At 33.3% G+C, this 27,487-nt stretch overlaps 1 protein-coding gene across 2 annotated transcripts; it reads left to right on the forward strand.

The window, feature by feature from the left end:
• Positions 1–1,356: 1,356 nt before the first annotated feature.
• Positions 1,357–27,487, forward strand: LOC101884756 (uncharacterized). 2 transcript variants are annotated; one of them, XM_005173869.6, is made up of 12 exons: positions 1,357–1,639; positions 12,760–12,815; positions 12,891–12,994; positions 13,074–13,148; positions 13,293–13,436; positions 13,574–13,651; positions 15,130–15,281; positions 15,362–15,416; positions 16,134–16,205; positions 16,307–16,418; positions 18,644–22,831; positions 24,517–27,487. In XM_005173869.6, exons 1-12 carry the CDS (start codon positions 1,545–1,547, stop codon positions 24,753–24,755), a joined length of 5,370 nt encoding a protein of 1,789 aa, XP_005173926.1. In that variant the 5' UTR covers positions 1,357–1,544; the 3' UTR covers positions 24,756–27,487. The 2 variants fall into 2 exon arrangements, with proteins under 2 accessions (XP_005173926.1, XP_005173927.1); XM_005173870.6 differs by having other exon boundaries at positions 16,310–16,418.

Genomic DNA, 27,487 nt, shown 5'->3' on the forward strand with positions numbered 1-27,487 from the left:
ACATTTAAATGCTAGGGGGACACGTTCTTTTACAGATAAACATTCAAGAATGCAGATCTTCGAGCTGCTCTACTTGCGTGCAATACACTCTCAGAAATAAAGGTACACACGCTGTCACCGAGATGGTACATTTGTACCTTAAAGGTCCATGTTAATACCTCAAGGACAAGGATATATATATACCCTTAAGTAAAACATGTACCTTCTGAAAAGGCATCACCCCAGTAACAGCTCATGTACCTTTATTTTTTTAGAGTGTATGGATTCATTATAATGGACCCACAGATGATCATCCTATTTTTTTATTTAAATATTATATAAATTATAATATAATTATAGAATGTTTATGTACTAATTCACTTTATCTAATTTGTTTTATATTACAGTAATCAATTTTTGTTTTTAATTTTAATTTAAATTGTTTAATTCGTATGTGTTTTTTTTTGTATTATTTATTATTTATTTTTCAACTTATTTAAAGATTTTATTAATTATATATATATTTTTTATTTTTTTATATTTTAATTGTTTCCCAATACTGAGTTGCAGCAAAATAGGTGATAATGTGAGAGTGTATGGATGCTTCCCAGTAATGGGTTGTGACTAGAAGGGCATCTGCTGTGTAAAACATATGCTGGATAAGTTGGTGGTTCATTCTGTTGAGGCGACCCATAAAGGTACTAAGCCGAAAAGTAAATGAATTAATACATTTTAATTGTTTCCCAGTACTGGCTTGCAGCTGGAAGGGCCTCTGTTGTGTTAAACATATGCTGTATAATAAGTTGGCGGTTCATTCTGGTGTGGCACCTCCTGAAAAATAAAAGGACTAAGCCAAAAAGTAATTGAATGAATCAATTTTAATTGTTTTCCAGTATCGGGTAATTCGGGTTGCAGCTAGAAGGGCATCTGCTGAGTAAAACATAAGCTAGATAAGTTAGCGGTTCATTCCACTGTGGGGACCCCAGATGAATAAAGGGACTATGCCAAAAAAAATAAAAGAATAAATTAATTATTACAATTTAAAGCCGGAGGAAAATTAATGAATTTATATTTCCTTTGACATTATTCTCCAAATATTTTCCCCGACTCCATAGCACCTCCTTGTGGCACCTTGAAGTCCCTGAGGTTTGAAAACCACATAGATTACACTAATATAAAGACCATACATGTTTATAATAAACGCTGACCGCATCAGGAAGCGAATTCTATGGTTTATTTTTAAAACGTATCATTCATTCAAAACTGAATAATAATCAATTCAATATTCTTTTTTTAATTTCAGTTGAATGGGTGGGATTTGGTTAACCTTTGAAACAATGCCATCCGCTATATTTATTCCCTGCAGGAGTGGCTTAAGGTTTTTGTTTTTTCTCTAAGCTTCCAAAGAGTTTGCATACAATTGACAAATGCTGGCTATTTTAATCTTTCAGCGGGACATATTGTGAGATCTTCTGTATGGTACATGCTATTTTAGCCACTTTTTTCTAAAAGAATTCTAACTGGAGTTAAGAATTGGATAAAATAGCCTTTTAATAACCGACATTATGACATCAATGAGGGAAGTTAATCTGGATACATACAGTTTGTCTTTACTTACGGCAAAAGAAGATATCCTGAATCCACGCTCGTCTACAAACTGGTATGATGACTGTTTACTGTTTATTTGCTCATTTTTAAAAAAAACACAGAAAAGCATAAAACTTGACAAAAATTGTGATACATGCAAACGTAATACATTGTTTGTGTATTCTACAATAAATTTAGGAATTATTTATTTACCCTTTTTTTCTTATCATAACTTACAATGAAATAGCGCATTAAAATTAAAACATAACTTTTTATTAGACGTATAACTATATATAGTGCATGGGGATATTATAAAATTCCATATAAAGCAGCGAATACATTTAGGTTAATTTAAAATAAAAATATACTGAGTTGAAAACAATGTGCATAACATTACAATTTTTCTATTACGGTCATTATTGTTATTAATAAAACTCATGAAAAAAATTAGCAGAGGATGGTTTCGATCCATCGACCTCTGGGTTATGGGCCCAGCACGCTTCCGCTGCGCCACTCTGCTAGTCGGTTCACCAATGAGACATATTCAATTCTTCAACAACAGACAATTTTACGGCGCTGCCTTGTCATTAATAATCCATAAACGTCGACAACTACATAAAACGCTTATGGTGAAATTCATTGGAAAGAAAAATAAATAATGCTGAGCTAACGTATACAACAGAGGTGGGTCTGTTATAGCTAACGTTAACGTTTACAGTTACTTAACGTTAACTTATGTGTGCCATTCTTTGTTCGTCGACGGTGAAGGTAAGTTAACGTTAACAGTTTTTGAGACGCTAATTTACTCATCATCCTATATTTATTTAAAGGAATTATTGGTCAAATTGTGCATATTTATGTCCCATGACACGTTGTTTGTGTAATTAAACCCAATTGCCAAGCCAAAAAAAAGAGAGAAAAGATTTCAAGTATGTAAAAAATCTAATAAAAATGTATAACGCTGGTCTCAGAAAGAACTTACGCATAGTTAGCTTAACATAATGTTACACTGATAAAAAGTCCAACTAGGTTTATTTGAGATAGCCTACTGTTAACAGTTACGTGTGCCATATTCCCTGTTCGTCAGTGAAGGTAAGTGTGTCAGTTTTTAAGTCGCTAAAACTCATCATGTCATACTTATAAAAGTAATTATTGTTCAAATTCCACACATTGTGCATATTTCTATCCCATGACGCGTTGTTTGTGTAATTTAAACCCAATTACCTTGTAAAAAAGAGAAAAGAATTTAAGTATGTATCATAATTAAAATTATATAGTTGGCTTAACATACACTGATAAAAAATCCAACTTACAGGTTTTAGTTGAGATAGGCTGCTTAAAATAGCCTACGTTTTGAAGTTGTGTTTACTCTTTCGATTAAATGTAGAAAATTAAAATCTTTTTTCAACATTCTACCGTTTAATATATTATTTCTTATGCAGAATATTGTTTCAAACTACTAAAAAGTCAATAAATGTCACATTATTAAACTGCAGAACTCTATGTTATAGCTGAGAAAGACCTACTTAATGTTAAATTAATAGCCTACGTTTTAAGTTGTTAACTCTTTTGATTGAATACAGAAAATGAAATACTTTATTCAACGTTTTATCATTAACATTTTTAATGCAGAATATTGTTTCAGACTACTAATAAAAGTAAAAAAATGTAATTAAACTGCTGAACTGTTTTTCTTCACCTTGGTCACTTTATTCATCAGAGGTCGCCACAGCAGAATGAACCACCAACTTATCCAGCATGTTTTACATAGCAGATGCCCTTTCAGCTGCAACCAAGTACTGGAAAGCATGCATACACACTCAGTCACTACGGCCAATTTAGTTTATTTAATTCACCTATACAGAGTGCCTTTGGACAGTGAGGGAAACTGGTGCACCCAGTGGAAAGCCACGCCAACACGGGGAGAACATGCACACTCCACACAGAAATGTCAACTGACCCGGCCGAGACTCGAACCAGCCACCTTCTTGCTGTGAGCTGACAGTGCTAACCACTGAGCCAATACTTTATTCATATCGTTTGACTTATGTTTAATTAGCTTACATGTAAGCTACAAGTTCATTTAACAAGTGAGTTTAGAGGCTTAAAACAGAAGCCAAATCCTCTTTGATAGGAATTTACTTAAAATCTGCTAAGTTAGCTAAATGTATTTTTTAAGTTGAATATAACAAAGAGAACGTAACTTTGAACATAGTAGTATTACTATAGTATTAGATGTAACTGCAAAAAAAGAGTATATGGCAAACAAAATTTAAGTTCACTTAAAGAAAACTTACAGGATATAAAATACAGTACTAAAAATATAATTTACTTTGGTAAATTAATTAACGGCGACACGGTGGCTCAGTTGTTAGCACTGTCGCCTCACGGCAAGAAGGTCGCTGGTTCGAGTCCCGGCTGGGCCAGTTGGCATTTCTGTGTGGAGTTTGCATGTTGTGTTGGCATGGGTTTCCTCCGGGTGCTCCAGTTTCCCCCACAGTCCAAAGACATGCACTATAGGTGTTAAATAAACAAAATTGGCTGTACTGTATGAGTGTGTATGGGAGTTTCCCAGTACTGGGTTGCAGCTGAAATGGCATTCACTGTGTAAAAACATATGCTGGATAAGTTGGTATACTATGCTAAGTATCCTATAACTGGTATACTATGCTGTGGAGCTCACTTGGAGTATAGTTGGAGTACAAACAAAAAAAAACATGTTGCACTCAAAGTTTACTACATCATCACTTAAAGTGTATTTAAAATATAATTTTAGCATCTTTAAATGTCAGTTTGGTCCCAGTAATACTGAAATAGTACATTTATAAGTACTATTAGTAGCCTATATTGATAAACACTTTGTGGATTAAAACCGTTTGCAAAAGTTGTCCTAAAAATAAATGATCCATTCTTGTTTTAAAACAACTTTGATTAAAAAAAAAATTCTCAAAGGTGCTTTTATTAAACATATTAAATATAAAATATGCAGTACAAATAGATTTTTACATTTAGACAACAAACAAAACTTGTTTTACACATATACATTTAGGTTGAATAAAAATAAATAAATAATATTATAATAAAATACAAATAAAATAATGTTAAGTAAAAGATATTTTACTTTTATATGGATAGAAGACAAGACAACAAAAGGAAAGACAAGAAAATATTTTTTTAAATAGTAAAAAAATAAATAAGGAAAAGTTCTACTCGTCTAAAATAACATAAGGGTCCATCGTCTTAATTACTTTAATGAACTTTTTTGATCCACTTAAAATTTAGACTACCTACGACAAAGTATACCTAAAATAGGTTTGAACTATAGTAACCCGAAGTACCCGTATTTCTGTAAAGGATGGCCCTGTTTAATTTAATAAAACTCTTCATCCTATAATTTATTTAAAAGAATTAGGGCAAATTCCACATGAAGGCGCACTTTGTGACCCATAATAACTTCATTATGTATTGTGATTTGATGCAACCTAGCTAGTCCAGCATATCTTGGCTACGTTGTGGCATTTTGATCAGCTAAAATGATATTCCAGAATGTCTGTCTTATCTTAATGACCAAAACAACCCCCTCCCAGACCAAATTTCCTCCCTAAATACCCCTTGCTTATCTTAATTAGCATGTTTATCAGTTTGACAAACTCTCAATATGAGATGATGAACCTAAAGCAGGAGGAAGTGTGTGGGTCAAGCATCTGTTGAACACCAGGTTTCAGACACACTGTAAGAAATATCTGTTAATTAGCCGTTTCCGTGTTTTGTGATATACTAGTGTATTATTTACTGTTGTAAATTGTATTATGGGAGCTTGCTTTGTCTGCTTTTGATGTTGAAACAAAGTGACTTTTATTGACATTTTAGTAGTTTTAAATTTATAAGAAATGTAATATATATAGAAATAAGTCTGTAAAATAACAGAAAATGTATTTTTCCTCAATTTCTGTTTAACGGAGAGAAGATTTTTGAACATATTTCTAAACATAATAGTTTTAATAACTCATTTCTAATAACTGATTTATTTTATCTTTGTCATGACAGTAAATAATATTTTACTGGATATTTTTCAAGACACTGCTATACAGCTCAAAGTGACATTTAAAGGCTTAACTAGGTTAATTTGGTTAATTAGGCAGATTAGGATAATTAGGCAAATTATTGTATAGCGATGGTTTATTCTGTAGACTATCGAAAAAAATATAGCTTAAAGGGGCTAATAATTATGACCCTAAAATGGTGTTTAAAAAATTAAAAACTGCTTTTATTCTAGCCGAAATGAAACAAATAAGACTTTCTCCAGAAGAAATAATATTATCAAACATACTGTAAAAAATTTCTTGCTCTGGTAAACATCATTTAGGAAATATAAAAAAAAAAATCGATGGGAGGCTAATAATTCTGACTTCAACTATATATTGTTTTAAAATAACACTGCATTTTTTCTCCCTTTTTTCTCCCTAATTTTTTCAGTATCCATCTGTATCCTTATTGACTATTTTTTTAAGTATTTCTGATAGTGTGTTGTGTTCTGATAAAAAACAAAACACTTTTTTCCAACTTTTCAATTCATAAGCATAAATATTGAGAAAAAAAGAAAAGAATGAATCACAAAATACAGAAAACTGCAAATTTACGGATATATTTTGAAAGTCTTTGACCACACTGGAGGCTAAAATACAGTCATATCCATAGGGCAGAGCAGTTCCTGTTGTTTTGGCTACTGTCGTCTCAGGAAACGTTTAAAAAGGAAGAAATGCCGCCGCTGGAGGGACTTTTCAAAAGAATGTTGCTTCATTTGAGAGCTAAAAATAAGTCTGTATAGCATTTACTGTGAAGCTTTGTTCGGTGATGAGAGAAACCTTTTGGATGTCTTTCCTGACATTCACAAAAAGCAGATTTGATTTGACGCTAATCTGTTTTTAAACCAAGGCCTCATTAAATTATTCAAACCATGTCCTAATTTGATCATGTGCGCTTCAGATCTGTATTACATTATTTAGCTCATCGGATATTTGGATTTAATGTCAATAATGGATTCAACAAACAGAGATAGAAAGTGCCAGGTGCTAGACTAAATACGGAAGTCTGAAAAAGCAGGCCTCCGTCCTCATCTTCACGACCTTCCTGTCTCTTTCATTTCCTGCATTTTTGAAAGAATACAAGTGCATCCAGGGTCTAAAATTAACAAGCAGCAAATGTGTTGGCGAGTGTATGAAACAGGGTGGCTGGCAACTTTATTATTTCAGCAGAACAATGACTGAGAATGTAATATCATTTAACCCAATTTAAAAATAAATAAAAAAACACATTGTTCTGTCTTTTTCAGAGTATAGTGACACAGAAATGAAGTGCTTTTCTGCAAGAGCTGTTTGTATGAGTTGCTTATGGGCCTCTTAATGCAAAATAATACATTTAAAAGGGACCTATTATTAAGTTTCAGCTTAAACTACCACACAAATAATGTTTCATAACTCTTTAAAACTGCCCCTTTTTAGACTTGGATCCAAATTGTGCCGACTGTGTTCTTTTCAAAAGAGGGCGGAGCTACAAGCACCTGTGCCTCAGCATAGTGGCAGATTCAAAACAGCCCATTATCTCTGTGAAAAATTGAAAATGTCGAAAGAATTGTCTCAGAAGAAGGTTGTTGAGACTACCGCGTTCATTTGTGCATCCTAAAACGACGTTTATAATGCCTCATAAGGGCATCGCACACCAGATGCGCCACTCTGCGACGTGCTGCGCTACACATCGCCATGCATTTTAGAATTCTAAACCTATAATGTAGTACGAAGTCCTGGAACAAATCAGAGTAACGGATCCAGCATGTTACCCTAGGATAGAGAGGTTTCACGCACGAAAGTGGAAAGGGTGTCTGCGTCTGGTGTGCAATACTTTCAAATGTCATGTGCACACCGTATTGCGGCGCATCTGGTGTTCGACCCCCTTTAGTTGAAGACATTGGGCTCTATTTTAACAATCTAGGCACGAAGTCTAAAGCGCATGGTGCAAAACCATTAAAAGATTGTCCGAATCCACTTTTGCTATTTTAAGGACGGAAGAATACTGTCTGTGCCTTGGCGCAAGGTGTAATTGTGGGTTTGTTGGTGCTGCTTCAGCGGCATTGCTCACTGCAGAAGTTGGGAGTTTCTCAACTTTTCAGGCATCAATAGAAGCATCAGCCAAACAGATCACTTCATGCAAATACCCCAGCTCAGACAGTTGCTGATTGCAAATTCATTTTATGCTGCTATGATGACTGTGTCAGCCTTAACTTCAGACACACCCTCTGTCAAGCATTGACCCTAATGCCCCCTGTGAATGGGGCGTAAAAGGGTTGTGCTTAGTGGCATTTGCTATTTACATAGTGAACTTTGTATGGGCAAAAACTGAATAAGGCCCATTATCTTTGTCAGGTATGTTGTGAAAACACTAATAGTGGATGACTGCTTTTCACTCAGAGCTGTTTATACTGATGAGGGAGAGATCATCAATAATAAATATAAACAAGTGATTTTTGCATAATAAGTCCCCTTTAAAATAAAAAAGAAGGTTAAAATATTTGTGTTAAATAGACAGATGAATCTATCAGTTTATTTATGCTTTTAAATTGCATTAAGTACATTTACATTTAGTCATTTAGCAGACGCTTTTATTCAAAGCAACTTACAAATGAGGACAAGGAAGCAATTTACACAACTATAAGAGCAACAATGAATAAGTGCTGTATGCAAGTTTCAGCTGTGTAAAGTCAGTGTAAGAAGCAAATACTTCTTTTTTTTTTTTGTGGTTATTGGAAGAGCCAGAGAGGGAATTGCATATTAGTAAGGAAAGTGGAGACTAAATAGTTGAGTTTTCAGTCTCTTTTTGAAGACAGCGAGTGACTCTGCCGTTCTGATGCAGTTAGGGAGTTCATTCCACCAACTGGGCAGATTGAGCGTGAGCGTTCGGGAAAGTGTTTTCTTCCCTCTTTGGGATGGAACCACGAGGCGACGTTCATTCACAGAACGCAAGTTTCTGGAGGGCCTATAAATCTGCAGAAGTGAGAGCAGATAAGAAGTGACGCAGCCAGAAATCGCTTTGTTAGCAAACATCAGAGCTTTGAATTTGATGCGAACAGCAACTGGTAGCCAGTGCAAACGAATGAGTAGCGGAGTGACATGTGCTCGTTTAGGTTCATTAAGTGAACGTTTACTGTTGAAAAGATTGAAAATGTGAATTTTATTGACATTTTAAATAGCTTAAAGTGATATATTGTCTGGACTGGTGCTGTAAATTAAATTATAAAAGCCTGCTAATAAATTGGCAGCACTTTTGTGTTATTTTATGGACTTTTCTCTCTATATTATCTATTGTGCAGTATATTGTTTTAAACTACTAAAACAAATGTCAATAAATGTCATTGGTCAACTCTAGAATTAAATATTTAAAACCAAAAGTCAACAGAAATCAACATCCCATAATGCAATTTACTGTATATCCGCAGATAAACACTTGTGAATCATAAAATACAGAAACTGTTAATGAACTGTATTTTTTACAGCGTGCAGACAAAATGTAATAAAATAAGCACTTTAATACTTGTTAAAATTTCCAGCATACAAAAAATGATTTCTGTACCTTCTTGCCTTATTGAAAAAAAATGCATCACTACTGTATATAACAACAAACAACAGCACCCAATCAGCTTGAATGTGTCTTATGTAAGTCATATGTAAAATGCTTGACAGCATCTAGAATGTGGTCAAGGAGTTCAGCTCAAGTCATTTGTAAGCTGTTTTTTTTAACACAGCTCAGAGTATTTACCTAGATGCTGAAAAATGTGTGGATTACCAGTCTATAATGTGATTATCCTTTCCAGAATGCTTATGGCATATTTAATCTATAGTGATTTTCAGGAAAGTGTCTAAATAGTCACATTCATAAATGTTTTGTCACATTTTTTAAATGTGGTTCACGTGTTTGTACTAGTTAAGCTTCCTGCTGTTATTTTCAGGCTGTATGTTTTGTATGTTCTGACATTGTTGTCATGAGAATGTGGGGAAAACGGGACTTTTGTTTTTTGGGTGTGAGCAGATTACTGAAGACTCTGGGGATCTGAGAAGGGTCCTGCTGCTGGATACAGGCATAAATTCACAGGAAATGGTGCCATTTGTGCCTGAAATTGGTTTTTACTTTTTTTTCCTGTTTAATTTACGGTTCTGACTTTTCAGTATTTTCCCACCTCAGTTCTAATGAGACCAGGCACGTGCACACATAGGGCTCAACCTGTGCAGTGCACATGCCCTTTTTAGTCTTGGATAGAAAGTGCCCTTTCAAAATGATCTGAAGTGCCCCCCGCTCTTCAAATATTTCCTGCAGATGCCCCTTGGATAGTCTCTGCACGGGGCTGAATGAGACCATCAATCTTCAGAATACTTTACAGTGTATTGGCAGCATAAATGAGTACAGGTCTTATAGATCTCTCTTTTAAATGTACATTTTCTGTAGGAAAATACATTTTTGTATATTAGAATTAATTAAAACTGGAACTGGCGACACAGTGACTCAGTAGTTAGCACTGTTGCTGTTAGTTAGAATGTCGCTGGTTCAAGTTCTGCCTGGGCCAGTTGGCATTTCTGTGTGGAGTTTGCATGTTCTCCCCATGTTGGCGCGGGTTTCCTCGGGGTGCTCCGGTTTCCAAAGGCATGTGCTATGGGTGAATTGAATAAGCTAAATTGGCCGTAGTGTGTGTGTGTGTGTGTGTGTGTGTGTGTGTGTGTGTGTGTGTGTGTGTGTGTGTGAATGTAAGAGTGTATGGGTGTTTTCCAGAAATAGGTTGCAGCTGGAAGGGCATTCACTGTGTAAAATATTTGCTAGATGTGGCGACCTCTGATAAATAAAGGGAATAAGCCGAAGGAAAATAAATGATTAAATAAAACTGGAACTAATCTAACTAAATAGCTTAAGATAATGGTGCAAAATGTGAAAATACCAATGAATATGCTAGGGGGAAAATCTGAAATAAAATGTTAAAAAGATAAAAAAAAAAAAATCTAAGACTACTATTAAAGAAAACAAGTAGACATTCTGTAAAAATGTTTTATTATCTTTCTATTCCTAAAGATGTTAGGTGACCACACTCTTATTATTATTATTATTTATTTATTTTATTTTTTATTTCTCTTTTTTAAAGGAAAAAACAGGGGGAAAATACAACAAATAGATTGTTGAAAAAAAGAAAAAAAAAAAAAAAAAACAATAACACATAGGAACTTAAAGAAAAGTTGACTGGTCACATATTTCCTTACAGGTCACATTAACAAATATATGTAGAAATCAGATTACACTGTGTAAAGGTATAAGTACAATCCATTTCTCCCAATATTGCAGGTATTTGTCCCTTTGTAGTTTTAAAGAAAAAGTCATCCTCTCCATATTTTGAACATTAGATATGATATCCAACCTTTCAGATTTTGTGGGGGGATCCAGTTGTAGCCACTTTCGAGTCACACTTTTCTTACTGGTTGCTAAAAGTAATTTTTATAAATACTTGTCTTTTACCGTTAAGTTGGCTGCCATATTTCTCAGATAGACTACACTCTTATTGTAATGAACATAACAGTTTAAAAAATTAAATGCACCAAAATGTTTTTTTCTACGCTACTTTGATTGAAAAATGTATAAAAATATTCATATTCAAAGGGGCTGTTCTCATTTATGCTGTGCACTGTGAGTATATAGACACATATTTAACTATTAAAACATCAATATTGCACTACAGCTTTTATTCTCCCTCTCTGTACATTAGAATGTTTCTTATTTTATTGGTATTAAAGTAAACATTTAGTAAAAATGAATCATATTAAAAAGACTATATATACAGATCACAATGTGACCAAAAATACTACTTAATTGTCATTTTAAATCTATATACTTTGCCAATATACTTCAATATATTTTACCCATTTATCACATGGTCATCTCTTCTTCATTTGGACAAACTGCTGCAAAAGGTTTTTTGTATAGGCTCACCATATTGAAAGTTTTGAAAACTGAAAAGGCTGCCGGCTAAATAGGGTTTAAGATAAATAAAAAAATGGTATGCTGTTAAATAAAGTCCTAATTATAAAGGTAACATTTATTAGAGTAAAAAATAGAGTAAATACAGCAATATTGTGGAGTATATTTAGAAGAATCACAATAAGCTGTTAATAACATTAATTTCTAAATGTCGTGCTATCCCCTAATTTAAAAAGGTGCCGAGGGGAAACACATGTTATTATTGCTGGGCAAAATGGATGTGTATAGATGAACAAGGAAATAGTAATTAATTTAATGTGTTTATTACAATGAGAAGGAATTAATTTTCAGTAAGCCAGTTAAATCGCTTCCAGTAAACTGTATGCCATTACAAAGTCGCTGGGTTTAAGGTCTGTTTTCCTTAAAAAGAATCAAGAATCTTCACTGACTGATTGATATATGATATAAAGTGGGCCGCAGAATGTAAAAAAAGCACTGCATTAAATAAAAAATTTTAGTGCCCTGTCTTTAAAATATGATCATTTAAATTACTCCAGTATTTTCAATGCAGTTTCTGCGCTAGCCTGCTGATCCTGACAGTGCATGTAGTGCAGTAAATGGCTTTTCATCTCGTTTTACACTTGAACGACTTAATGAATGCTTAAGTCTATTTACCAGATTATATTTTAATTGCACCACAACACTGATGCTGTAAAAGGAACTGTATACAATCGAAAAAAGTCAAATTAACTGTACATACATGAACACAACAAGACAAAAGGACATGGAAAATAAAGTAAACAAGTGAAAAATAAAGTAAACAATAAAAATGACAAATTATCTGATTAAAAAAATTATAAACAGGTATATGTCTAGATGGTTTATGTGCAATATTTTAATTTAATTTACCAATTAATTAACGTCTTTCTATATTAATATATAGAAATATATTTAATATATCCCTGTGATGCCAAATCTGAATTTTCAGAATAGTCATAATCATATGATCCTTCCGAAATCCTTCTAATACCATGCATAACATCCTAAAAACTCCAACATCAGTACAAAACCTTTCCTACGACTGTTACTAAAAGAGAACTAGCATGCACTGCAAATCGAGTTATCCATCCTAATGCAATAACACGAGCCTTTAATATTCTCTGTGACCATTTCTTTCTCTGTGAACAGGGCTTTATTCACCTATGATGGGATAATGAACAGACTCAGACTGGCTGATTCTGGAGGTAAGAGCATGCTGAATGTCTTTGAAATAACGTCTTACGTTTCTGGGCCCCGTTTTCATACTGTGTGTCTTATAGTAGGCGGATTGAAAGAGTTGTCAACAAAACTTAACCCTAGACTGCCACTGTATGGGATGTGCAGGGTAGGCAAAGCTCAACCGCGTTTCGTCATGATATTATGGGTCAGTTCATCCACAATTCACTGTTTAATGTAAAACACTCTTGATTATTCCTCTTCAAACAGTGTTTGTGGTTTCTCAGGTGGGAAAGGATGTGGAGGAGTATCGCAGAGCTGAGTGTCAAAGTCATATACCAGCCATCAGAGCCTTCTTTAAGGTAAAAGAGGGTTGGATTATGGGTAAATACTGGGGATAAAGATGCATAAACTGAACGAGAAAAATATGTACCTTGATTTTATTTTTAAAATGAAAGAGTGACAATATAAAAACAAGTCAAACATTTCTGTCTTTGTGATGTGAGGAAGTGCACATCTTTCTCCCTGCCCACACTTTGGATGAAATCACAGAGGAGCGAATCTGTGCTCTGGCATGCAAATCTGCAGGGGTGCCCCAGGGGTCGAGAGCGAGACCTGGACGCAGGACCGAAGACAGACATGCCACTGTGGTATGAGACTGTTACCACAACAGGGCAGATTTAATTAATTCTAAATGATGTTGATAGATCAGCATATAGCCAGTCAGGCAAATCAATGCAATTAAAATCAGAAAAAAATGGTAAACAAATATCTGAATTATTTCCAGGGCACAAATTACAAGCGGACAATCGCAGCTGCAGAGATTCAGAGGATCCAGAGAGATTCTTTCTGGGCACAAATGGAGGTATGGAGGGAGTTTTAGTTTTGTTTATTTTTGTTTAATGGTTATTATGAAGTATGTATGTTATAGTATATCTTTAGTAAACACTGTTGTCAATACATAACCATATAATAATATTAATAATAATAATAACTAAACTAATTTTAAAAAGTTGAAAGTTTTAATTTATTTTTTTTAAAAAGCTGACAGTTTATATATTTATAATTCATAAGAACTATTCATAGAAAAGTACAAAATTTATTACGTAATATAGCAAAACATTGCCATAACATTTTTAAAAACATTAGTTTTTTTTAATTTTGAATTTAAATTTATTTTTACTTTGATTGTATCTGATTTGAACATGAAACGAGTTACAAACACAATATTAATAGGTATCACAGGTTAAATGTAATACAATTTAATACATTTTAAGGACTGTTTCCTTACATTAAGACCTCATCACCACTTTAGGACTTACCCAGTAACATCAGTGACGTATATTTACCAGATATGGAACTTACAAACTTACAAACTTAGCTTGTCATAACTCTCTATAAATGCAACATAATTCAAAAGGTATAATGACATAATAAAAGTGTATAATTATTTGAGTGTCTACCCCAAAATGCAAGGTTTATTACAAAAAATAAAAAGCAATAATTAGACCAGTAAACAAAACAATTACGACCGTCCATAAGCTATTCTGGTTCCAAAAACTATAAACAATCCCAATTGCTTATGCAAATATTCAATTCAGGGAAACCTTTTAGCTTATGAATATACATAGGGTTCCCACTTTTTAATGTGCAGAAGATTCAAGGACATTAACTTTAAATCAACACCTTTATAATTCACACTTAGAATTGTATTTTATATTTACATTACAAATGACAGTAATGATGTTATTTTGAATGTGTAATTTTTAAAAACAAAAAAGTAATTAAACTAAAATGTATTTTAATCCCTTCTTACATTTGAATAAAATCTTTAAGAAATGTAATACAAATAAAAAAAATCAATACTAGTAATATTCAAATGGTTTCAGAAATATTGATAAAATTTGCATTAATTATTATAGATTTAAGATTTTTGACTTGTTTTGTTCTATTTTGAAAGCAGCACAGTACAACTTTTTAAAATAACACTATGAAAAAATTTAATTTCAAATTCAATTCAAGCACTTTCAAGGACCTATGTTTGTTTTTAAGTACTTTTTAATAATAATAATAATAATAATAATAAATCTTATTGATTGGCTACTGTTGTCTAATGATTGCCTAATTACCCTAATTAATCTAGTTAAGCCTTTGAACTGCACTTTAAGCGAAGTATCTTGGCAAAAAAAAACTATAATGTACTTTCATTATGGCAAAGACAGAAGAAAAAAAGTTATTAATAAGTTATTAAAACTATTATGTTAAAATATTCTTCTCTCCATTAAACAGCCCTTGGTAAAAAATTGAAAAAGAGGATCAGTTGTTTCTGACCATGTTTTCCAGAGAGAAGAGGAGGAAAGGAAAAAGGAGGAACAGCGGAGGGCAGCAGAGGACAGAAGACAGAGAGAGAGAGAACGAATGATCCAGGAGAAGAGAGAAGCCACGGAGAGAGAGAGGAGGATGCAGCAACAAGAACAGAAAATAAAGGAGCAGAGGTCAGTCACACCTTCTCAAGCATTCATTGACTAAACAGTAAAAAAGGTAAAAGGTAAACTTTTAAACTCTTTTTAAATAGGAGAATACAGGCCCAGCTGGAGGCAGAAGCTCACAAACAGGAGAAAATCAAATGGGTATGATGAGTGTGTGTTTCTGTATGTGTGAGAAAAGGCGAAATTAAAGGCAAAGTTCACCCAAAAAAATCATTTTCTTTTCGGCTTTGTCTCTTTATTAATCTGAAGTCACCCCCAGCGGAATGAAACGCCAACTTATCTAGTATATGTTTTAAACAGCGAATGCACTTCCAGCTGCAACCCATCTCTGGGAAATACCCATACACTCTAATTCACAGCCATACACTACAGACAATTTAGCTTATTCAATTCACCTATAGCCATGTATTTGGACTGTGGGGGAATCCGGAGCACCAGGAGAAAACCCACGGCAACACAGGGAGAACATGCAAACTCCACACAGAAATGCCAACTGGCCCAGCCGAGGCTCGAACCAGCGACCTTCCTGCTGTGAGGCAAGTGCGCTACCCACTGCACAACAGAGTGGCCCACCCCTAAATGACATTATATTAAATTAATTATCTTTTAAAAGTATATATTAAAATTATTTTTTTATTTAAAATTTGAAAGAAATGTCTACAATTATTTACAGAGTAAAATAAAATTGACATTCTATTCAAGCACGAATCCAGAGAAACAAAAGTCTACCAAGTGGTGTGTTTTTTTTATTATTTAATTTTTATTTATTTATTTATTTATTTATTTATTTATTTATTTATTTATTTATTTATTTATTTTTTATAAGTTTTAATATTCTTCATCTCTTTTACATAACAGGAGCACCAGAAAAGGGAGCGCGAAGATGAAGAAGTGAGATCTTCCCGCTCTGAATCGGAAGAAAAAGCTGCTGTGAGTCCTGTCAATCAAACCTGAACCCCCTCCAAGCCCCGCCCCCAAATATGTAGCCAATGAACGTCATGATATAAATCTGTAATACTGTTTATATCCAGCAGGAGGCAGCAGCTCTGGTTTCACAGCGACCTGTAAACCCTAGAGAGTTTTTTAGACAACTGTCTTCCTCAAGCATCCAAACAGGCTCCCGTCCCAACTCGCCATGTCCAGGTACAGTTTAGCATTGACATAAAAATGAGCATTGATTGAAATATTAACTGCACATCTGAGAACTTCTTTTACCAAAGCCAAGTTCATTTATACACCATTTTTCAATGTGGTAATGTCATTGGCCTATAACATTTCCTGCTTGTTATTAAACTATTTCATAATTGTAACAAAAGGCAATTCAATCATATTTTAATTTAAAAACAGCTATCATAACTTTTTTAACCAATAAGTGGACCTTTTTGGAATTTCAGAAGCTATGGAAATTAAACATGTAAAACAAGAAATACGTTAGGACTAGTGTTATTGTTTACATCCCTCAAAATGGTCTATAGGGCATTTTCATATTCAAACAACAGATGAGTAATGATTAATTTACGTGTTTGTGTCATATTTCATAATGTTATTTGTTACAATAATGTTTAATATTGTTTAATGTTTAATAATGTTACATCCATGTTCAAAATGTTTGGGGTCTATGATTTTTATGAAAGTTTTAGTCAGCAATGATGCATTAAATGACAAAAATGACTTTTACATTGAAACAAAATATTTATATTTCAAATAAATGGTTTTTGAATGTTTTGTATCTGGAAAAAACAATTATTTGTATGATACTGGAGGGGAAATTCTGCTTTAAATCAATAAAATAAAAAGCGCATGTCTTTGAACTGTGGGGAAAACCGGAGCACCTGGAGGAAACCCAGTTTTTTTTTTTATGTTTTGTAAAAAAAATCTGGGTTTTTGAAACTAATGAAGAAAGCAGAAGTCATTTATTTATTATAATTATTTAGCTCGACATGTTTACTTTTACTAAATATTATAAATGTTTCCTAAAGTAAAATATATTTTCTTTAATGGGGAAAAAGTTGTATTTTACCCATTTAAAAAGCACTTAATTTAGAACAGTAATCACAATACCTAAATACCATGAAACCATGATATTTTTATCCAGCATTATCATACCATCAGAAACTTATACCGGCCCATGCCTAAACGTGATTCTCAAACTTAAGTGTAACCAGTATATAAGCTAATACTGAATAAAAAAAATATCTGAACTGTACTTAAAATGTCTTCATAGCAGAATTGACAAAAGATTTTTATCTCAAATAAATTTGTTGAATCATGAATAAAGTGGATCGTGTCACACTATAGTCTGGAGTAATTATGCTTAAAATTTTGGCTTCACATCGAAAGAATAAAGGATATTTTATAAATACATCATAACAGAAAAACTGTTCATGTAATTTGTATTAACTTCAAAATGTAGCTTTAACAAATAAATGTACTTATTGCACAAAAGAGAAAACATTTGAATAGTAGTGTGTGGATTAATATGAAATTAACTAAACATAGAACATTTACCAAGATTTAAGCAGTAGAAATGAGAATTCATAATGCATTAATTAATTTAATATTATTATTAAATAATTATACCCCCATACCCCCCTCCCCCAACGCAGTTTCCAGTTTCCCACACAGTCCAAAGACATGCGCTATAAGTGAATTATGTAAACAAAATTGGCCGTAGTGTTTGAGTGTGTGTTTGAATGAAAGTGTGTATGGGTGTTTTCCAGTACTGGATTGCAGCTGGAAGGGCATCCGCTGGGTAAAACATATAATGAAATAGTTGGCGGTTCATTCCGCTGTGGAAAAAGTAAGGGACTAAGGGACAAATAAATGACCCACAAAAATAAAAATAGATTCACTATTCACTCAACTTCAAGTGGTTCCAAATATTTATGGTGTCTTTTGTTCAAAAAAAAATAAAAAAAACTTTGAAGAACACTGAAAACCATACTATAAAATACTACTCAAGTTCTATGTTACATGTTTCCAACGTTTGTCAAAATATCGTCTTTTGTGCTCATCAGTAAAAGAAACTGAAACCGGTTTGGAACAAGTGAATGATGAGTAAATGATGACAGAATTGTCAGTTTTGAGTAAATTATCCCTTTAAGCATTACCAGCTACTTAAGAATATGTTGTATGACAATGCATGGTAATAGTTTTACACATTGAACCAGTAATTATGTACATTTTCATATCAGATGTGACTTGCAATGACCAAAAAATCTGCAGGAAAAAAAATTGGGTTTTCAGTAAGTCAAACTGCGTCACATTACAGCCATCTGACATGCATGCAGACAGATTTGTTGATTATAATGACAGTGATCTACATGTTTTGCAACTGTTTGCAACTGACAGTGATCTTCATTTTGCAGTCAGGAGTCCCTTGAAAAGACTCAATCGCAGTCAGACAGACAGTATCTTCAGCTTTAATGAACCACCATCATCATCGTCATCATCTTCATCTTCACCATTATCATGTCGAATACCTCCTCACTTTCCATCAACTCCAACAACCCAAAGCCCAACTATATTCACTAAAACTACATTTCCTAATGGCACAATGGTATCTGCCGAAAGCAAAATCCAAATATCTTCCCCCAAGTTGATGGTGTCATTTGCCGTATCCACTTGTGCACCACAACTCCAATCTCCACCACTGCCTCCAACTAAACCTCAACTAAAAAGCCCTATTAGTGAAATATTAGATAGTCTGGTCTTTTACCCACCTCCACCAATTCCCGAGCAGCTCCATTTGAATGAACAACCAGAAACAGTGATTGAATTTCCTCCACCTCCGCCTGGTTTTGAAGATTCTCCAGAAGATCAGCTTGAAGAAACTTCTGTTCCTTCATCTTCTGTTTTGGTTCCACCATCAAGACCTCTTCCTGCGCTGCCGGTTGCTCCGCGAATGCTGACAGATCTGGAAATTGAGAGAGATTTTACTGCTCGGGCTTCGGTTATCTCTACGGTTGAGGAAGAAGAAGATATTGAGGAAAGAAATTTGATGGATTGTGAGGAATATGAAGGGACGATTCAGGAAAAGCATGAAGCGATAAGTGAGGAATGTGAGAGAGGAGAAGAAGAGGATGAGAAAATGTTGGATGAATGTCAGAGTGAAGATGAAAAAGAAGGACATATTGTCGATGCCTTTGAAGGAGAACTGGTTTGGAGAAATGTGGAAGACTTTGAAAGTGGAGAAAGAGATGGGAAAATGTTGGGAGAACATCAAGAGAGTGAAGAAATATTGGATGGAAATATTATTGACAGACATGAGAGAGAAATTGAGGAAACTCTAGAGGAATTTAAAGATGGAAATGAACTAGATGAAGAAATTTTGGAGAAACAATTAAGTGAAGGAAGTAAAGTGAAGAAAAATGTGGAAGAATTTGAGAGTCAAAGAAAACAAGATGAGAAAATGTTGGAAGAAATTGAGAGTGAAGAAAAATTGGATGGAAATATTATGGAAGAGCAAGAGAGTAAAGGAAATAAAGCGAAGGAAAATGTGGAAGAATTTAACAGTGTAAACGATAAGCATGAGAAAATGGAAGAAGTTGAGAGTAAAGAAAAACTAGATGAAAATATCATTGAAAGACATGAGAGGGAAACTCTTGAGGAAACTCTTGAGCAATTTAAAGCCAGAAATAAACCAGATGAGAAAAATTTGGAGGAACAAGAGTGTGAAGGAAATAAAGTGAAGATAAATGTGGAAGAATTTGAGAGTCAAAGAGAACAAGATGTGGAAATGGAAGAATGTGAGAGGGAAGAAAAACTGGATCAAAATATTATGGATGAAATTAAGAGTGAAACTGTGGAGGAGTTTAAAGATGGAAAAAAACAAAATGGGAAATTTTTGGAGGAACAAGCGAGCAAAAGATATAATGTGGAAGAAGTTGAGGGTAAAGAAAAACTGGATGAAAATATTATGGAAAGACTTGAGAGTGAAATTATGGAGGAATTTATAGATAGAAAAAAACAAGATGGTACATTTTTGGAGGAACAAGAAAGTAAAGAAATTAAAGTGAAGAAAAATGTGGAAGAATTTGAAAGTGGAAAAGATAAGGATGAGAAAATTTTGGAAGAAATTAAGAATGAAGAAAAACAAGATGGATTTATTATGGAAGTACACGAAAGAGAAGCAGATGATGTTAGCAAAAATGTGGAGCAATTTAAAGATGTGAAATTTTTGGAGGAACAAGAGAGTGAAGAAATACAACATGCAAAATTCATAGATGAAGATGGAAAAGGTTTGGGAAAATATACAGAGCATGAGAAAGATGATACAACTGTGGATGTATTTGAAAGCAAAAAAGAAGATGAGAAAAGCATGGAAATATTGGAGATGGAACAAATAAATAATGGGAAAATTATGGAAAAATCTATCAGAGGAGATGGAAAAGTGCTAGAAAAATGTGAAGAAAACCATGACACTTTGCAGGAACCAGATAGGGAAATTGTGGAAGAACTCAAGTTTGACAAAATGAAAGATGAAAGCATCATGGAGGAGCAAAAGAGTAAAAAATTACAACATTGGACAAATACAGAAGATTATGAGAGTGAAAAAATACACATTTCCAAAACTATTTTAGAATATACGAGCGAAGATGAGAAGACTATGATGAAATCTGAGGAAGAAAATGAGCAGATGGTAAAAAAATGTGAGGAAGAATATGTGGGACAACTCGAAATTGAAAGGATACAACATGAAAGCAATGTGGAGGAAATTTACAGTGAGAAGGAGCATGATTCTCATGAAGAATCTGTGACAGAAAACATGCAATATGTAAGAAATATTGAAGGTCTTGAGCAAGACAGTGAAATGGTGGTGGAAAAATTTGAAGAAACTAAGAGTGAAAAGGAACAAGGTGGAAAAATGACAGAAACATCAGAAAAACAAGATGGTAAAAGTTTGGGAAAGCATGAGAAAGAACACGGTGAGGAAATGCTTGAACATGGAAATGAAGAAAAACAAGATGGAAAAACAGTGCAAGCATTTGGCAATGAAAAAGACGACTACAGGACAAGCATGGATGGATCTGAGACTGAAAAAATACAAGACGAATTTAGACAAGAAAATGAGCAATATGGGGAAATTGAAAAAACAAATCCTGAAGTAGAGGACTCAGAAAATGCACAGGATTTTAAAATGACAGAAGGCTGTAAGAGCAAAAAAATACAATGTGGAGACTTCATAAAAGAATATATATATGAACAAGAAGACAAGAAAATCAGGGAAGCATCTGAGACTGAAAAAACACAATTTGTGAATATTCTTACAGATTGTGAAGAGGGAAATATGGAAGAATTTGACAGTGAAAAAGAAGAAGGTAAGAAAATGAAAGATGGGAAAACTGCAGAGGAACTGGAGAGTGAAAAAGAGCGGGAACTGAACATGAAAGAAGTCTGTGAGAGTGAAAACATACAATATGGAGACTTCATAAAAGAATATATAAATGAACAAGAGGAGGAGAACATCAGGGAAGCATCTGAGACTGAAACAACACAATGTGTGAATATTATGACAGACTGTGGGGAGGAAAATATGGAAGAACACAAGAGTGAAAAACAACAAGTTGAGAAAATGACAGATGGGAAAACTGCAGAGGAACTGGAGGGAGAAAAAGAGCGGGAACTGAACATGACAGAAGACTGTGAGAGTGAAAACATACAATATGGAGATCATGAAAAGGAAAAAGCACAAGATGAAGAACCAATGGAAAAAATACAACCTGTAAATATTTTGGAAGAATGTTTACGGAATCATGAACATGATGGTAAGGATGGCAGAAGAATGGAAGAACATGTAAAAATACAAAATGCAAATATTATGTCAGAACACTTGATAGAAAATGACTGTAAAATTGATAAAAGACATGATCAGGATTGTAAACCAGTAGATGGAGAGGGTAAAAAAATACAATATGGCAACATCATCGAGAAACATGACAATGAAGGAGACCAAGAGGACATGATGAAAGCAGTGAATGTGTGTGTGCTCAGGAAAGAGGAATCATATACAGAGGTTATAAAGAGACATGAGAAAGCAGATGTTGAAGAGATGAAAAGTGATCAACCAAATGAGAAAGCCGAATCAAGTGCTGATACATTTTGCTCCCAGGATTTATTACCCTACCCAGAATCCCATTTTATAAAGCCATCTCAATACATCGACACATCTGTTTCTGAAAGCATTTCAACCACGCAGATGAGCTCCGCTGATACCTCACACGAAGTAAACCTACCAAACAATCAGGCTGAGCCAGAACTTTCCAACCTGAGCAGTGCAGGAGATCAAGGTGACAAGACAGACATGACGTGTGACTCCAAAAACAGCCCAGATACCACGCCAGCAGGACAGGGACATAAAAAAGAGATATGTGTTATTGTTGAGGATGAACAGACAGCAGGAATGATTAATGAGGTTAAAACTGTGGACAGCAGCAGTAAATTTGATGATGAGATCAATACTGAGCGCAAGGCATCTTCACCTGTATCTGAGAATCAAGACTGGATTGGACAGTCAGACAAGGGGGAGGAGCTTGTACATTTCCTCGAAGAACCAGGTAATGATAACGGTGTAATTTATTATATGGACTGGATGAGATATTCAGTTGATGTCAGAATTATTAGCCCCCCTTTATTTTTTTTCTTCCTTTTTTAAATATTGATGTTTAACAGTGCAAGGAAATTTTCACAGTATGTCTGATAATATTTTTTCTTCTGGAGAAAGTCTTATTTTTTGTTTTATTTTGGCTAGAATAAAAGCAGTTTTACATTTTTTATGAACCATTTTAAGGTCAAAATCATTAGCCCCTTTAACCTCATTTTTTATTGACTACAGAACAAACCATCATTATACAATAACTTGCCTAATTACTCTAACCTGCCTGGTTAACCTATTAACCTAGTTAAGCCTTTAAATGTCACTTTAAGCTGTGTAGAAGTGTCTTAAAATATCTCTAGTAAAATATTATTTACTGTCATCATGGTAAAGATAAAATAAATAAGTTAATAGAGATGAGTTATTAAAACTATTATGTTTAGAAATGTGTTGAAAAAATCTATCCGTTAAACAGAAATTGGGGAAAAAATAAACAGAGGGGCTAATAATTATGACTTCAACTATGTATATATATATATATATATATATATATATATATATATATATATATATATATATATATATATATGTGTGTGTGTGGTTGTGTGTGTGTGTGTGTGTGTGTGTGTATATATATATATATACAGTTGAAGTCAGAATTATTAGCCCTCCTGGTTTTTTTAGGCCACTTGTTTATTTTTTCCCCAATTTAACGGAGAGAAGATTTTTTTCCACACATTTCTGATCATAACAGTTTTAATAACTCATTTCTAATAACTGATTTATTTTATCTTTGTCATGATGACAGTAAATAATATTTGACTTGATATTTTTCAAGACACTTCTGTACAGCTTAAAGTGACATTTAAAGGTTTAACTAGGTTAATTAGGTTAACTTGACAGGTTAGGGTAATTAAGCAAGTTATTGTTAATTGATGGTTTGTTCTGTAGATTAGCGAGAAAAAATATAACTTAAAGGGGCTAATAATTTTGTCCCTAAAATGGTGTTTAAAAAATTAAAAACTGCTTTTATTCTAGCCGAAATAAAACAAATAAGACTTTCTCCAGTAGAAAAAATATTATCAGACATACTGTGAAAATTTCCTTGCTCTGTTAAAAAACATTATTTAAATAATGAAGAAAAAAGATATTAAGTAGTCGAGTTTTTTGGATGTTTTTTATATGTTAATTTAACGTTGGCATTAAAAAACGTATTAAAAATCAATCACTGGAAAGTCTTGTAATTGTTTTAGACGTGTTTTTTTTACGGCAATCTTAGATGTCAATTTGATGACATTTTGATATCAAGATGGTCAATTAATTAATTTGGATTTTAGATGTGTTTTTTTAACTAATACGAAGGTTGATCTAACATTGGCATAAAAACACATCCAAAATTGATTACAGGAAAGTTCTGTAATTGTTTTTGGACATGTTTTTTTTTTTTTACGTTAATGTGAGATGACAATTTGTAGTCAATAGGAAGTCAGTTAATATCAAGTTTTTTGATGTTGATGCCTGATGGGTTACAATAAGTTGACACCAAATATTGTGTATGAAGGAGTATTGACGGCCTTCGCTCTGCATTCAAAGTATATCAAATCTCATTCTATATTATTGCTAGTGACCTCTTTTTTTACTTCCCAGATACTGCAATGGACATAAAGCATTGTAGAATTCATAATCTGAATCTGACCGATCGCAAGAGCGATGTTAAGGAAGGACAGGAGGATTCATCACATGGCACAGAAACTAAGATATTAAAACGCAATCGTCAGCTTCATCAAGCGAACGAAGACACGAAACATGAATTTCAGCAGAACTACAAGGCCGTCACAGAAACTCAAAGTGACATGTTGAACGATAAGACAGCTGATGAAAACTGAAGATGAGATTTGGCAATAATTGGTAGGCGTGACTGTGAACTGTTATCTCAGAACAGATCATTCCATCAAAGAATGTAATGGTTCTGGTTTTGATTGGCATTAATTATTTAAAACGCAAGGAGTGGAAGGGTAATTCAGGGCTAATCGCAGATTTGCTGTCTTTTTCACCTCAGGTAGGTTGCTTTTTTTTTTTTTTTTAAAGTCCCCAATGGTGAAATCCTACAATGCGATATATAACAGTGCTACATAATTACCCCAATTTAGAGATTTAGAGAAAAATCCAATTATGACAATTATATTAGTAAATCTCAAAAGTGCTTTTGCTGGAAGGAAATATTACAATGGCACTTTTCTGCCAAAACCAACTTAGTATAAATGGTCATAATTTACAATAACGTTCTATTAGTTAATGTCATTTCATGTACCCTATTTACTACTATTACCTACGAATATTTGACAGCATTTATTAATCATAGTTTTTTGGTAACATTAGTTAATGCACTGAGAATTACAACTTTGTTTTTGTTACCTAGCACTAACAAAAAAGAATAAATACAGTAAAATATTACAATAAGGTTTTATTAGTTATTTTATGTACTAATAATAATAAGCAATGGATAATACATTTATTACCATATTCATTTACCTTAGTTAAAGTAAGTTAATAAAAGTAAAGTCATTCAATGTTAGCTCAAGTTAACTCACAATGCAATGACTAATGTTAATAAGAATGAGATATGATTTTAATAATGTACTAGTAAATGTTGAACTATGATTAATAAACACTGTATTGCTCATTCTTCATGTTAGTAAATACATTGAATTTTTTTTGTAAAGTGTGAGCATAAATGCTGTGATAAATCTACACTGTAAAACCCAATAAGTTAAGGTAACTCCAACCATTTCAGGACACCGATTGCAACAAAACATTTAAGTTCAAAAACTAATCCTACTGAGTACTGTGAACTTACTTCATTTGAGTAAACAATGTATTTTGAGCACAGTAAAACCCAATAAATGAAGAGAACTCAATCCAACTGAGTACTGTAAAACCCAATGAGTTAAGGCAACTCAAACCATTTAAGGAAACTGATTGCTACAAAACATTTGAGTTTAAAAAACTAATCTATATGAGTACTGTAAACTTACTCCGTTTAAGTTGAAGTAATGAGGTAGTTAATTACCTTATTACCTTCAACACTGAAATCAAATGAGTAAAACTAACTTTCCGTCAATTTTGAGTTAACTACACTCATTTTATTTGATAAAGTTGACTGTTGGGTTGTACAGTGAAGTAAGGGTTCAACAGATCATTGTTGATCTGTGGTTCGTACGGATCACAACCCATGGTTCAGAACACACGTGAGCGAATTAATACATTTTTTGTAACAATCGCAGAGAGATGACCTCTCATTTCATTTAAATTACATGTATATATTTAAAATATAATGATGCGGAAGAAGTTGTGGTGGGTTATTCAGGATGTGGTGGGTTTCTTAGGTTATTAAAGGAGTTTTCTGATACTACTTGTTTAGCCTGCATCAATACATTCAGTGTAAGCTGCGTGATTAATCATTAAAAGATATGGATCTCAACAACACCCACGCAACATAAACTATAAATGATGGTGATTTGCATATGTTTATTAATCCTTTGAATTTCTGCATTCAGATCTGTGTTTGAAAAATACAAAAATCAAGAAAGAGATTCAGTCTTTAGTCTTTTGAGTTAGTTATGAAGTTACAAACAGTCAAAAACCACTGAAGTACTGAGATAACAGTTTACAGTTTAGACAAAATCACTGAGGTTTATGGTAAAGATTAAATTCACCATCATATGCATTTAACTTGACGCTCAATAATTTAAGTCGTAGGCAGCAATTACATTTTTTAACTAATAGGTGGCGACAACCAGCCATTAAAAATGTGCCACTGAAAATTTTTTCAAAAATGATCATCTAATAATGAAACATAAAGATTTATAAGTGAATTATGAATCATTTATTGAAAATGAGACTAAAATTAATATGGGCAGTACAAATGATAATGTTAGATTTCTACATTTAGTGTTATCAGTAACAGTAGTAGTAAGTAGTAGTATTTTTAAAGTACTGAATATTTTACAATTTAATTTTAGTCAGCTGATTATTTCTTCATTTTATTTTATTCTTTTTGTTAAAACTAAACATTTTTTGCAGTACTGTTTTTGTATTATATGGAAAGCAAATTACATTTGTCTCCTATACTTTTTGGCTGATCCGAAAACTGGTCCGATCTGTGACTCAAAAACCATAATGTAATCTGAACCGTGAGATTTGTGATCTATGACACCACTGAAATGTAGTGTTTCTTGTTCATGCTAGTATGTACATTAACTTTGGAAACCATACTCCAAAATATCATCCTAAAAACACTTTACCCTAAAACCCTTAAGCAGAAAAAAAATCTGTTGATGAGCCGCCAGTCAAACAGACAGGAGACGTTTATGAGGTGAACAGGTGCAAATTCCTCAACTATAACAGCAGAACTTATCACTCTTCACACTGTGCATTCTTTAGAAATATTAGATAAACAGACCAGTTTTCTGTGTCACGTAGTGCTGTATAAAGAACTAGAAAAAAAGTGCACCTATAATGCTTTTTCAGATACTATTTTTTTTGTGTGTTGTGTGAAATGTAGGTGTTTGTGAATGTAAAAAAGTCTTTAAAGCTTTAAAGGCCAAAATGCATAATG

Source organism: Danio rerio, chromosome 21 (genome assembly GCF_049306965.1).
Source record: "Danio rerio strain Tuebingen ecotype United States chromosome 21, GRCz12tu, whole genome shotgun sequence".
Taxonomy (NCBI): Eukaryota; Metazoa; Chordata; class Actinopteri; order Cypriniformes; family Danionidae; genus Danio; species Danio rerio.

What these genes read in the sequence shown, in the direction of transcription:
- LOC101884756 (XM_005173869.6), top strand. Translation starts at nt 1,545, where the DNA reads ATGACATCAATGAGGGAAGTTAATCTGGATACATACAGTTTGTCTTTA. An exon ending in CCACGCTCGTCTACAAACTG is followed by an intron (nt 1,640 to 12,759) that starts GTATGATGACTG and finishes CTCTGTGAACAG; the next exon opens with GGCTTTATTCACCTATGATG. An exon ending in CTTTCTGGGCACAAATGGAG is followed by an intron (nt 13,652 to 15,129) that starts GTATGGAGGGAG and finishes CATGTTTTCCAG; the next exon opens with AGAGAAGAGGAGGAAAGGAA.